The sequence below is a fragment of the Hylobates moloch genome, unplaced genomic scaffold (assembly GCF_009828535.3).
Source record: "Hylobates moloch isolate HMO894 unplaced genomic scaffold, HMol_V3 SCAFFOLD_14, whole genome shotgun sequence".
NCBI lineage: Eukaryota > Metazoa > Chordata > Mammalia > Primates > Hylobatidae > Hylobates > Hylobates moloch.
Window position 1 is genome coordinate 41,627,097 of NW_026652289.1, and position 14,918 is coordinate 41,642,014.

Sequence of the window (14,918 nt, forward strand, 5' to 3'; positions counted from 1 at the left end):
AAGACTGCAGCGTTAATTATCTTTGCCATCTTGGGCTTTTTGAGTAACTGTATGTCCTTACTGGATTTCTTCTTTGGGTTAGAAAGAAGCGGGAGTGAAACTGGAATTGATGAAGACACAAATGATATTCTTTGAAGCCATTGGGTCAATGTGTATATTTCAAGAGTGGAACAGCTGGCCCAGCTGCTGGTATGGAGATCATGATGCAGCTTCGTTACTGTCATTTGTGAAACTTGGCTCAGCTTAGGTCCAGGAATACAATGGGCTTATCTCCCTGTGAACAAGGGAGGGTTGATGGCTGAGTGCGGTAAAAGATACAGGATACTCCCCTGGGAGTCTGGTGGCCAGCTGGAGAGGCTCTGGGTCTTTGAGCCACTCATCAGAGGTTCTTGACCCTGATTGTAAATGGGACTCACCTGGGGAGCTCTCACACTCTGATGTCCAGTTCGCACCCCCAGACCAATGGAATCAGAACCTCTGGGGATGAAATCCAGCATCAGCCATTGTTAAAGCTCCCTAGAAGAGAAGGTGCAGGGTGCACACTACTGCTAGGTCATTTTTAAAATCCTATTGTTGCTACATAAGAAAATAAACGTATTTAAAACTCTTATTTTGAACTAATTTGGACTTGTGAGAAAGTGAAAATAATTTATGCCAGGGTCATTTAAGTTTACTTTGGTTTTGCAGTTGTTTCCATGGTTTGATAGGTGAGTAATTCTCAAGAGAGAGAATTTAGGGTGGTTCTTTGAATTCAGAATACAGAGCATTCGAGGAATATGCTTCCAGTGGATTTTGCTAATAAAGAAAATGTGGGCCGGGCGTGGTGACTCACACCTGTAATCCTAGCACTTTGGGAGGCTGAGGTGGGTGGATCACTTGAGGTCAGGAGTTTGAGACCAGCCTGGCCAACATGGTAAAATCCTGTCTCTATGAAAAGTACAAAAATTAGCCAGGCATGGTGGCAGGCGCCTGTAATCCCAGCTACTTGAGAGGCTGAGGCATGAGAATCGCTTGAGTCCAGGAGGCAGAGGTTGCAGTGAGCCAAGATTGCGCCACTGCCCTCCAGCCTGGGTGATGGAGCGAGACTCTATCTCATTTAAAAGAAAAAAAAAAAGGCAACCTATAGAATGGAAAAAAAATTGTAAGCCATGTATATCTGATAAGGGGTTAATATCTGAAATATACCAGAAACCCAAACAACTGAATGTATATATATATGTGTGTATATATATATGTGTGTGTGTGTGTGTGTGTGTGTGTGTGTGTGTGTGTGTATATATATATATATAAAATACACCTCCCAAAAGAAAAAATAAGAAAATGTTTGTGATGGGAACAGTAGTTGGGGGTTGTCTGTGGACAGGGCTGGGAACTGGCCGGATGTGATGTCACCAGGTCCTGTGTCTCTCTTGGTGTGTGCAGGTCCCGTGGCTGTCATCAGTGGCGAGGAGGACTCAGCCAGCCCACTGCACCACATCAACCACGGCATCACCACGCCCTCCTCACTGGATGCCGGGCCCGACACTGTGGTCATCGGCATGACCCGCATCCCTGTTATTGAGAACCCCCAGTACTTCCGTCAGGGACACAACTGCCACAAGCCGGACACGTGTAAGTACTGGGATGGAATGCTCTCCCTCCTGGGGAGGGGAGGGTGGTTGGTGATAGACCATGTACCTGGGGTTTTGGAACCTTCCAGGGTGACCTGCTACCTGCCAACCTCCCACTTTCTAGGAGACCCTCCCTGTTTGTCTCAAAACTTGAAGAATAGCCTGAGCCAGGAGTCCCTGGGACCAGAGTCCTCTGGGAAGGGGGGGCTGTGGGTCTGAATCTGCTTCCCTCTTTTCTTCACCTGGGCTCAGCAGGACCCTGGGTGCTGAGAGGTGCTCCCAATAAGGCAGGAGACACAGCGAGGCTGTTCTTCTCTCTAGACCTGGCCTATGTAACTAGGAAACATAACCTGACTCTGTTTAGACAGCAGCCCCTGAGCTCACCAGAACCTCCACCCAAGCCTCCATGAGGGGGAAGGGAATAAAGGGCGGTGAGTAACTTTGAATGGAAACATCTCTCTAGCTGCCCCTCCAGTGCCCCGAAGTGTGCACTTTCTGAGAATCAGATCACGGCCCCAGCGCTAGGAACTCTTACCTCTCCACTGCAGATGTCTCACTCAGACCAGAGGGCTCAGGGCACCTGTTTCCCTCTCATCTCCCCCCTCCTGTTGGTTCCAACCCCTTTCCTTATCCTTCTGCTGAGACCTGGTAGGCCCCCTCTCAGGTCCTGAAGCCTCAGTGACTTGGCTGTCCATCCAGCAGGGTTCCTTCTGCTGTGTGCCCAGGTTCAATCTGGGCCCAGCAACACCCAAGCACACCGCCCCCCTACTGTTCCTGCCCCCAGGAAATGATGCACTGCATCAAGAGAGCACACAGCAGCTCCTGGAGAACAGGGACGGACACCTGTGCCTGCCTGAGAGCTGGAAGGACAGAAGTGATCAGCTAGGTTGAGGCCTCACCTTACAGACAGGAATACCGAGGCTCTGGGTGGCTGCTCCAGGCTTCCTGCCAGTGGGTTCTCTTCATGTCTCAGTGGGTCGCAGGGTGGGCCTAGGAAGAGGTGCTTTTTGGTCTTGCTCAGCCCCTGGGCGGAGCTCTCTGTACTTGGGGCACAGTCTTTGCAGCTCACAGAACTCTTGCTGCTCCTGCTGGTTCATCCTACAGCAGAGTGTGCACTGGGCTACCCCCATCAGCCTTTGCTTCATTTCCCTGGCTCTGAGTTTTAGGAGAGCATTGTCACAGTGGGAGGGACTGGGCTTGAGTCAGCATAAGGTCATCATTTGCCTCCCAACCTTGGGTGTTCTCCAGAATCTGTCTCAGTGTGTATCAGATGCTCCCTGTCGGTATCAGAAAAAGGACACCTGGGTTCTGAACCAGGGCTGGGCAAGGAAGAGAGACACCTGTTTTTCAGATAAACCGTGGGAAGCACAGAACAAAGATGAGTTCACCTCTGGCTAAATCTCCTGTCTCAGATCAGGCTCACCTCTGGACTGGCCTGGGTAGGGCTGGGAGGAAGGACCTTCTGTGGTGATAGCTGGGTCCAAGCTCAGTATAGGGTTGATACTGAGTTTTCTAGGGTGCTGTTGGTATTTGAGCAGAGACCTAGACATTGCTATGTTCAATATACAGTTGGTTCTCATTATCTGTAGCAGTTGTGTTCTGTGAAGTCACCGTGAACACCGAATTAGTGAACACTGAACCATTGCTCCTAGGGAAGACACGAGGTTAGGTTCCTGTGAGCCTCGGGTCACATTTTATCAACCAGTTAATACATAACCTTGTCATATGTTTCTGTTTAAAGACACCTTATTTAATACATGTTGTTGATTCATTAACATTGAACTCATGGCCATGGCCACCGTCACTCTTCTTGAGCAAAGCTTATCTATCACATGTGTTTTTTCTGTGAGGCACATCACAGCTGTCCTGAGCTAAGGAACACTAGCCAATACTTCAGAATGATGCTTGGCGGCCCTACCAAACTGCACAGTCACTAGCAACAAGCACAAAAGTGTAAAAAAATGTGGTCTAGAATAGACCACAAAAAGGGTAGTTGTTTACAGTATAAGAGCTGAAACAAGAATTTTAAAACAATGTACGTGATAAATATGACAGATGACAGTTTTTTTTTCCAATTAAAATAAATGATTTTTTTTTTTAAAAGGAAGAAGGCAGATGTCTCCTTGTTGAGCCTCAGCTGGAACGTGCCCCTAGGGTCACATTTTGTCATTCTACACATGGCCCTAAATGACCATGAAAGTGCCTTGAGTCTTGGTTTTCCACATAATTTTTAGAAAGTAGGTGAATTCCCAAATACAGAATTTGTGAATAATGAGGATCCCTCTGTCCTCTTCAGTGGACGCTCTGGATTCCTGGTGCAGAATATGATCTGGTGATCATATCTGCTCACAGAAGCTCCTGATAACAGGTTACTGGCACAATTGCCAGATGGGATGACTCTCTGGTGTGTTGGAGGCAAGTTTCCTCTGGGCCTTCAGAATAAGTGTCCCCATGGAAGCCTGGGAGCAATGGAGAGAGCTATAGGGCCTGGTGAGCATTCTTTGGTGTCAAAACATAGTCAAGGACTCATCACACTAGGCAAACCATGTGGAGGAAGTCTTCCTTCTAGAGCCCTCTAGATTTGTGATTCAAAGTGGCTGGCTGTTCTAAGGATCCAGACAGTTCTTCGGTGTAAACAAGAAAAGGTTGGTGAAAATGGAAAGGCAGCAGGTTTATTGATGAGACTTGAAGGAGCAAGGGAAAACAAACAGTGCCTTATCAGAGGAAAATCATGAGATGACTCCAGATCATCAGAACCCCCTGATGCTGGGGAAAGTAGCCCTTTTAGAGAAGTGGGACATTCTGTTCTATCAATAGACAGTGAATAGCTCCTAATTGTTTTCAGAAAACATGAGTGGCATGACAGACAATGAGCAGGAGCATTGTAGCTGCATTTGTCTAATCCTCCCTCTTCTAATCCTTTGGTGACTCACACAGACAGGGTGAAGGGGGGCCCAGGCCAGTCCTCAGCAGAGATTTACTGGCTGAGCCGGCAGCAGGTCTCTGATTAACCAAGACTTCATCGTCGAGGGAACAGACTCCAAGACACATCCCTGTGTGTGATGAGACACTATCATAAATAATTAAAGCCATATGCATCTTGGCATATAAATAACTGGAGAGTATTTATGGTGCGGCAGATACGGCCAGGGTCACTCCTTTGCGGGGATGGCAAGAACCAGGAAGATTAAGAGAATAAAAATGCTCACATTGTGAATCCCCCAGGGGGTCTCCTCATTCTGATTCCCTTCTTTGTCCCATTTAAAAATGTGTAATGTGGGGTGGAATTGCACGAACATAATGCTACCTGACTTCAGGCCTTATTTCCCCATCCTGCCAGTGATGGATAAGCACAAATGTGCTTTTCTTTCTGTACTCATGTATTTTATTATAAATGGTGGGATCTTTCTGATGGAAATGATTAGGATGCTGGTCCTCTCCTTGCTTCTCACTTTCTATCTGCTTTCAATCTGGTCCATAACATTTTTCCTAGCATGTCAGGCTGCAAGGATATTTAGAGATCACCTGGTACAGTCCCTTATCAGATGCTTGCATCCCCACACCTATGTTCCCAACAAGGGCTCTGCATTTGACATTGTCTTTATTCTGCATTTATTTAGCCTTTCCAGGGATTCCGAAAGAGCTGAATAAAGATGCTCCTAGTTGGCAATGTATACAGAACACAAAGCCTAATAAAGCCCCCCTCACTATTTTTGTATAGCCCTCTGGTTCTTGAGAGCATCAGGGAATGGATACAGCCCTCCTGGTCACACAGCTGAGGACCCTAGACTTTGGGCCAGGTCTGACAGAATGAGATGTCAAGGGACCAGTCCAGGAGGGTCACTTGGGAGAAGCTAAAAGTTATTTGTAGCAACATTGGACCCTCGGTTACCTTTGCCACCCATGTGGCAGCTCTGGACTGCAGTAAGTTTTTCGTGGATGAGGGCTGGACCGCTTGCTGCTGTCTCAGGAGTCACACATTGGCCCTTTTCCATAAGCCAGTTGAAAGGCTTCTCGGTTCATCTTAAGGATAAATGGGGTTCTCTGTTCATCCTTTTCTCCCCAGACCCATACTCTTGGTTGAGAAAACAGAGACCATCTGGGGAGAGGCAGCTAGTTTCCTCCCTCTGCCTCTGCCCCGTCCTTCTGTCCTTGGGTGTCCATGTCAGCCTTTGCTCCCATGTTGTCCCTGTCTCAGAGGAAGCAGCGTCTCCATCTTCCCAGAGTCAGCCCCTCCCAGCCTTCCCAGTCTGGGCCTGCAAAGACGGCCTGTCTCCATCCTGGTCGGCCCACCCTTTCCTCTCTTCTCCCCCTTGAGGTAGTGTCTGTCTGCTCTTCTGCCCATCGCCACACCTCTTGTAGGTCTCTGTCCTGAAGGTCCATCTATTTCTTTTTCCCCAGGAGCCCCTCCACTCTCCATCTGCGATCACTTTGCAAAACCTGACCATGTTCCTTTGAGCTTCCTTTCCTCCTTAGCATCCGAGTCATTTTCCACTGTGCTGATTTTTCCTCTTTCATCTATTTAATCCATGTTTATTGAGGGTTTGTGTCAGCCTTTCTTTTAGGCACTGGAAACATTGGGGAACAAGAGACACATAGTCTTCACCCTCATGGGCTCACGGCCAACCATAGCTGAACCCCAAGATGTGGGATGGCGCCCCCTGCTGCAGGACCACTCAGAGCACCTTGTGCCCTCCCTCCCTCCCTTCCTGTCTTTCTCTCTCCTTCAGCTTTCTGCTGACGACTCACCAGCCTTTATTCCTTCTTTCCAGATCATCAGTCCCACACCTCCAGCCGCTACCTTGAAATGCCCATTTTCCCTCCCCACCCTGACTCTTTCTCCTTTCCTTCCACATCTTGTTCATCTTTTAACAACTCTTTCATTTCTCACTTCTTGTGAATTCTTCCTAGCCCCATGCTATCCCAATGGGACCTTTCCTTCCTTCCTTCTAACCCATAGCTTAGTCAGTGCCATGCCCCAGTCTTGAATGACTCTGAGCCAAATCATAGGTCAGCCTGTCGTTTCTCAAATATTCATGTCCTGTTTCCCAAACCCAACTTTGAGTTTATTCCTAGTGTCATAATTCTTTATTTTCTACAGAAACCACAGCATGGAACTAGGGTCAAAGAAGGTGCTAACTAAGATGTGTCAGATGACTCCATGCCCAGGCTCTCCAGAAACTCAGAGAGGGGCCAGGCGCAGTGGCTCACGCCTGTAATCCCAGCACTTTGGGAGGCCGAGGTGGGCGGATCACAAGGTGCAGGGATCGAGACCATCCTGGCTAACACAGTGAAACCCCGTCTGTACTAAAAATACAAAAAATTAGCCGGGCATGGTGGCAGGTGCCTGTAGTCCCAGCTACTCGGGAGGCTGAAGCAGGAGAATGTCATGAACCCGAGAGGCGGAGCTTGCAGTGAGCTGAGGTTGTGCCACTGCACTCCAGCCTGGGCGACAGAGCGAGACTCTGTCTCAAAAAAAAAAGAAAAAGAAAAAGAAACTCACAGAGAGGAAAAGGAAAATGTTATTGATTTGTATCAACAGCCTCTTTAGAGCAAGCACTGGGCTGGTGTTTTATGTTTTTTTTCTTATGCGATCTTTAACTAGCTCTCTGAGGGGGAGCTGCTACTCCCATTTTATAGCTAAAGAAACTGAGACTCAGAGAGCTTAAGTGACTTGTTCCAGATCATACAAGAGAGAGCCTGACATTTAACTCAGACCCGCTAACTCCAGCATCCATCCCTCCCCTATCAAATCTCGTTGCCTAGACTTCTAGTGATTGACATATACTCAGCATGGCTGGAGGTAAGGGAAGCAACCTATTAAGGACAGTTCTTTTGTTTTGTAGAGGCTCATTCTTCTGTTTCTAGGATGAGGACAGCCCTGTATAGGGTGTTCAGGGTTGGCTGAAGGCCTCTGAAGTCATGAGGCTGGGCCAACCTCGGTCTGGCTGTTGGCACTACCCCTTTCTGAATTCTCCATAGAATCAAGTTCTTGAGGGGCCATGACTGCCTTCAGATAAGGTGATACCTGGCCCTGGGGTTAATTTTTATTTATTTTAAAGAACAGTTTTAGAATAGGTTTAGATTTACAGAACAATTTCAGAAAGTACAGAGAGCACCCACATATTCCCTTTAAGTCCCCACCTGTCACCACAGTTTTCTCTATTATTAACATTTTGCATAATTATGGTACATTAGTTGCAATTGGTGAACCACTATTGATACATTTTTATTAACTAAAGTCACAATTTAAGAAGGGTTCACTGCTTGTGTTGGACAAGTTCTGTGGGTTTTGACAAAAGCATAGTGTCATATATCCACCATGACAATGTCAGACAGAATAATTTCACTGTCCAAAATGTCCGCTGTCCTCCATCTATTTATCCCCTCACACCTTTCAATCCCTGGCGACCTCTGATCTTTCCACTGTCTCCGTAGTGTTGTCTTGTCCACATGTCATATAGTTGGAATCATACAGTGTGTAACCTTTTCAGATTGGCTTCTTTCACTTAGCAATATATGTTTAAGGTCCTCCATGTCTTTTCTTGGCTTGATCGCTCATTTATTTTTTTATTTTTCATTTTATTTACTTATTTATTTATTTTGAGATGGAGTTTTGCTCTGTCGCCCAGGCTGGAGTGCAGTGGTGCGTTCTCGGCTCACTGCAAGCTCCGCCTCCTGGGTTCACACCGTTCTCCTGCCTCAGCCTCCCGAGTAGCTGGGACTACAGGCACCCGCCACCATGCCTGGCTAACTTTTTGTATTTTTAGTAGAGAAGGGGTTTCACCATGTTAGCCAGGATGGTCTCGATCTCTGGACCTCGTGATCTGCCCGCCTCGGCCTCCCAAAGTGCTGAGATTACAGGCGTGAGCCACCGTGCCCGGCCTGATAGCTCATTTATTTTTATCACTGAGCAATACTTCATTGTATGACTGTATTACAGTTTTTATTTCCTCACTTACTGAAAAGCATTGTGTTAGTTTCTTAGGGATGCCAGAATACAGTACCACAAGTTGGGTGGCCCCAAACAACAGAAATTTTTTATCTCACAGCTCTGGAGGCCCACAGTCTGAAATCACGGTGTTGACAGGGCCATCGTCCCTCTGAAACCTATAGGGGAATCAATCCTTCCTTACCTCTTCCTAGTTTCTGGTGGTGTTGCTGGGAATCTTTGGCATCCCTTGGCTTGCAGCTGCATCAGTCCAACCCTCTGTCTTCATAAGACTGCCTTTTTATAAGAACACCAGACATACAGTTTTAGGGGCCCACCCTTATCCTCACTTAACTAATCACATCCACGGTGACTCCATTTCTAAATAAAGTTTACATTGTAAGGCACTGGGAGTTAGGGCTTTGACCTAGCTTTTTTGAGGGGGACATAACCTGTAACAGACAACTTCATTGCTTCCTCTTTTGGGCAATTATAAATAAAGCTGCATAAACATTCATGTGCAGGTTTTGTGTGGAAATAAATTTTTACCTCATTTACATAAATACCTAGACAAAAGATAGCCATATGGTAAGAATATGTTTAGCTTCATGAGAAATAGCAAAACTGAATGGTTATACCAAGTGAGGTTCATTGCATTTTACATTAGACTGGCTTTCACCGATCTGCTCCTGCCTGAGGGTCTCCTGGCACTTGTGGAGGCACACTGTCCTTCTTGGTATGCCTGGTGAAGTGTATGTGTTGTGCATGTGTGTGGGTGGCCACACACATGTGTGATTGTACCAACCTTTCTCTCTTCTGCTCTAAAGTATAACGGTAACTGATGACTGTGTAATTCTTATTGGATGTTCACATTGACTAATAGTGAGCATACTTCACTTCTAAGCTGTCATTGGTCAAAGATCAATTGCCATGTTTACTAAAAGACTGGCACCTCTTGGTACCAACCAATGTGTCCATGCCTTCACAGCATTTCAAAAGCAGCCTGTCAGGGTGATTCTCCATGGTTTCAGCCCTGAACCCCATCTTTCCAGGCATCCTAATTCTTTTCACTTTCCCAGAAGTCTTGTTAACATTTTTCTCTTTCCCTACATGTTGCTTTCGAGATGGTTTCCTTGCTGAATCCATTTTTCCACATGAGTTTCTACACTTTAAACTATAGGTGTGCATTCTGCTCCTCCTGGCTGGTCACCCCTTCCCGTTTCTTTCCTAGATCTGTCCTACATCCTCCCTGGCTGACCTGGCAGCTCTGTCTTGGGGTCATCTTGGCCCCTCACTCTCATGATGTTGCCAAAACCCCATCTCTGTTGGTTCCTTTCAACTTCTTTTTCTCTTTCACTCCTTCAGTCAGTCAACAAGCATCCACTGAGCCCTTCTTAAGTACCAGGCACTCTCTATTAGGCCCTGGGGATAGAGCAGAGAACCTACCCTTTCTTACCCCTCTTTAGCTACAGAGCAGTAGTGTGGAGTTCCTGACCTCACTCTCTTTCCCTAGGAAAACTGCTTGATGCATTTCCTTCTAACATACCAGCCCACAAGGCAAGAACATCTGCACAGATAACCAAAGCTGGAACTGCTAGATCTGTGCACTGTCTCTTTAGCTGGGACCAGTGGTTCCTTTATCAGAGTGTGCAAGTGGCTTATCTCCTCCTTTTCTTCTTGGCCAATTAACCATGAAGCTTGCCTTTCCTGGAAGAGGAATTGCCCAGGCCAGTTTCCAGCTGTGGTGGGGAGCACAGAGCCCGTGTGCGTAATGCAATATTAATAGTGCATTGGCGTGATATAGATTTCTGTCACCTTCTATACTAACAAACATCCCTTAGCGTAGGGTAATGATGGGTGTTTATTCCCAGCCACTTAACTCAGCATAATGGACTTGCAGATTAAATATGGAAAATGGGCTCCTTTGTCTGGGAGGCTAGGGCCCTTCCTGGTACCAGTAGCAGAGGCAACAGCAGCAGCTGCTACTCCTGCAGAATAAGTCTTTCTAGGTCTTTCTCTAGAAGAAGTCCTGGATGGACTTGCCTGATGCAAAGAAGGAGATCTGGTTACAGGACTGGGCTGGGAGTGTGGGGTATGCAGCTGAGGAGGGTAGGTTGGCATACCAGGGGCTGCTGTTTGCTTCCTGTGGTTGTTTTAGGAGGCAGGCTCTGCTAGACGTGACATGGGAGAGAAATAGGACCGAGGTGGGTGGGGGATTCTGATGGGTCGCCTCTTTTATTCTGCTGGTTGGATCTTGACAGTCCACTCTAGGGGAACCATAAGATGAATCTTGGTGAATCTTGGTTAATAATGGAAACATTTAGCTTTAACCTTTTTCACCAGTTCAGTATCTCCAGACCCTGCTTGGTAGGCAGTGTTTCATAAAACATTTTAAATGGACATAAATTAGTATTGTCTCCCTCTGATTTTTCTTCAATCTTATCTTCAGATTCAATTAGAATAACTAGGAGACCCCCAGGAATTCTGTGATGCTAGGTTTGGTAAGCCCAAGGTCTCTGGAGGGAGGATTGGGTCTGAACACATTACTAGTATTCTTTCTTTCTAGAAAGAGCTGGATGTTGCCAGAATGAGATATCTTGGGAGCCAAGCAAATAAGTCCCGGGCCCATGGGCTTGAACTTTAGTATACATACAAGCTTGTCTGCAGAGTCTCAGCCTCAAGATATTAATCTCTGCTGGGTGCTGATGTCTGAGTTCCCCAAATGTTGGTACAATCCAAGCATAGCACTTTGACATTTTTCCCCCATCCCAGGAAGAAAAAAATCACATGAAACCATTTCCCTGAAATTAATTGAAAACACTAGACTTCCCTAGCATGCACTTTGGAGCTAAAACCAACTAGTTCAAAGTGACAGATTAGCATTCATCTCCCTGGGCCAGGACCACCTGCCATCCTTGCGGTTGTCATGACCTCATCTGCTCTGTGCCTCACTGCCATAATCACATACTCAAAGTTAGTAGCTGCATGCAGTCATGCTAATTAAGTAATTAGGTCTAATTATGCTCACTGTAAATACAAGGTAATTGGCTTTAAAAAAGTACTTGAGAGATAAGCATTCACTTTATGGTCGAGGAGGGGAAGAATGATGAGACCCCCAGCCAGCTTGGAGTAATGTCATTTTATGGTGGCATGGGAGCCCGGGGAAGCTGCACCCAAAAGCTGAAGGTGAGCAGAACATGGAGTGGGTCCTTTCTGTTCTGCTCAGAGGCCTAGAAACAGAAGGACTACTTGTCTTCCTAGCATGTTTTGGCTTCAGTCTTGTCTTCAAGGAGTAAGAGGATTAGCTTTCCTCCAGAGATCCTTTCTAGCTCAAGATTTCCCAGAGATAAGTAATTTATGTTTTTTCTTCTTCAACTGGATTCAGGCATCCAGTCTCTGTATTGGAGTTTTAAAGGGTCATAATTTGGAACCAGCTAAAACATATACATAGGGGTCAGATAGGAATCAAAAGATGAGCATTATTGTTGCGCCCAAGAAGGCAGCTTGGGTGTTAAGCCAAAATGGGCTTTTTGGTGCTTCTCCTGTCTTGAACTTGGATGCACAGATAGAACTTGGGTTTGCTGAGCAGATATTATTCATTCAGTTGCATGGAGGGTCATGGTTTACCTTACCTTTTGGAAGCCAGAGAGCTTAGGAACACCCCAGGAAGCTCATATGCACAGGGAGAGACTCCCTTTTCTTCATGAACTTTGCCCAGAAGAGAAATGTGATGGTGGATGATGGACTCTGCCCTCATCACCCATCACATAAGTCACTTGCTTTTCACAAGCAGAAGCCAGGAATGCAGGGTGAGGGAAGGGCTTAGGGTTACTTCCCATGTCTCCAAGGAGACAGACATTCTTATTTTAAGGGCAGAAGTTAAAAATCAGGGAAAGGGAAAAAGATCTCCTTCTCCCACCTACAAGCAGGAATCTCGGTAGTTGATGGTGGTCTTTGTTAGTGTTCTCTTTCCAGAAGCCCTTTTCCAGGAGAAAGCGGTCATCATCTCCATCTTGCTATGAGTGAACACATGAGTCATTCCTTATGACAGATGTCCCAAAGAATTTGTCAGTTTTCATTCCCCTTGCACTATATTGTTGATGGTCAATAACTAAAAGCCAAAGCTCTACCCACACCTTAGCCAAGAAGCCAAGAGTGTAACTGCCCTTCCATTGTCTCTCCAGCTGCCTTTAATTCATTGTTTTGCAAATTGTTCTCTGAAGGATATGAATAGGCATTGCTTAAAAAAATAAAAAGTTTCATGGTAAAATAATTTTGGGAAAACCTGGATTAAGTAACTTTCATACTGTAGGATTCTGAGAGCCTTTAATGCTAGAGATCCCTGAGACTTAACCAAGAAGGACCTTTGGTCTGCAGCACTTCTCAAATTTCTTGAGCTATTGAACCTGATTTTGAGGTATACCTGTTAGCATCTCTGTAGACACAGATGTTTCAATGGATCCCATTCAGAGTTGTTCTGGGGTTTGGGGGCTCCATTGTTGCCTCCCCAGCAGGTGTGGTCACTCACTGTGACAGTGCCCAGATGGGCCTGAACCCATTTGGCACAGGCACTGTCACATTTCCTCTCAAGCCCCTGGGAGGGACAGGACGTAGCTGCATTCCGTGGGAATAGCCTGAATTGGGGTGGTAACATTCTTCAGGATTTCTGGCAGAGCACTAAGTGCCCTCCACTTAAATGGATCAGGGGATCTTTGCCTGTTGTTCTCTTCCTAGAAGCTCTTGCAGGTGCTTCTAACACTTCCTAAACCCCAGATCCGGAGATGCTGGTCATGGCCAAATTTTCACTGCATTCCTCTTTTCCAGGCAGATCTGCTGTCACTTAGGAATGGAATCTTAGGGAGCTGCTCCAAGGAGAAATGCTCAAACCAAGATGCAGGCAGCCTTCTCAAAGTCACTGTTTCCAAACTATTGTTTGGAAGGTCAAAACATCTTCTTATTTCAAGAAGAGAATATAATGGTCTTGGCATGGAGTAGGCAGGGTCTAGCGGCTGAGAGAGTGAACTGAACTAGGGGGTTACAGAGGATCCTTTTTCATTAGAAACAAAAGTGACATGAGCATGGGTGGCCCTGGACCCAGGTCCCAGCCTACCATCTCAGCCACTGCATGACTGTGGGCAAGGCACCTGCCTTCTCTAAATTTGAGATAAGAAAAGGTGACCACCTTAGCAGGTATCTTTTGAGATGAAGGGGTATAAGAATTTGAAAATACTCTGTAAACTTGTATAAGTGACAATATGTGATCATCCTTGCCTTGACAGCAATATTTTTACACTATCATTACAATTTCTGATATAAATATGCTGTTGGGGGAAACCAGCTTGATGGTACCAAAAAATATATTTTCCAAGCTTGGAGTTATTTCTGAAAAAAGAATCCCCTCCAGGGACTTCTTTCCCCCAACTCTAAGAAACAGCATTTTATCACCCGGCTCCACAGCTACGAAGATGCTCTTAGGAGTCGGAACTGTAATATGTTCGTTGTCAGGAAATGATGGATGTAGATGAGCAGAGGGCTCAGGCCTCTTTTGTTTGTGTTTTTGTTTGATTGATTCTTTGTTTCACCCTTCCCTTTGTCAGCAAACTTAATTTTGTTGAAACAAAGCTCCCCTTCTCCCCTGTATGCCTGCCTGTGTGCATTACGCTGAGTTCTCATGTGTTTGTGCCTGCACGGTCCCCTCCGAAGTTAGGACTTCAATGTCTGTCTGCTTATTTGACTTCCTTTTGGCTTGTCCTTAGACGTGAGTGCACAGCCCTTTCGTTTTTTTCTTAGCAAACTTTCACGCAGGATCTTCAGACACAAATATACATATGTCTGAGTCTTGTTCATATTCTCATGTTTTAGACACTGGTTATATCAGTTGAGATCCTTTTGACTGAAAATACAAGACAATCCTGACTCTCTCGGCTTAAACAAGAAAGACGTCGATCATTGCATAACTCAGCTGAAAAGCTAGGGAAGGCTCCTGGTGAAGTGTATTAGGACTCTAGCTCTGCTTTTTGTGATTCTCCTGCCTCTGCCTTTCTGTGTTTTGCTTTATTACCAGTTTGGCTTCTCTCATGGCTACAAAATGGTTGCAGCAGCTCCAGGCATCACAACCAAACACATGGACTAGGGGCCCCACAGGGTTGTTTCTTCTTGTGGGTGCGTTGAAACTGAGGAAGCGTTTTCCCAAAGCCCCTAAGTAGTCTTTTCTTCCTGTTTCATTGGCCAGAGTTGTGTCATATGTTTATTCCCAAGCCAGTCGCTCTTAAGGGGAATGGAATTACCCCCAAGCACTTTAAGCTACTCCAGATTCTCCCCCTGGGGCTGGGAATGGAACTCATTTTCCCTGAGGCATATGGTTGCCTGGAGGGCAT

General features: G+C 46.1%; 1 protein-coding gene across 9 annotated transcripts in view; it reads left to right on the forward strand.

Moving 5' to 3' along the window:
• The window catches only part of NTRK3 (neurotrophic receptor tyrosine kinase 3), a 386,596-nt gene that overhangs the window by 222,044 nt on the left and 149,634 nt on the right, over positions 1-14,918 (forward strand). For all 9 annotated transcript variants that reach the window (XM_058428011.1, XM_032175496.2, XM_058428010.1 and 6 more), the window contains one exon: positions 1,423-1,611. In XM_058428011.1, the coding sequence (XP_058283994.1) occupies positions 1,423-1,611 (189 nt within the window). The remainder of the gene's footprint in view (positions 1-1,422; positions 1,612-14,918) is intronic.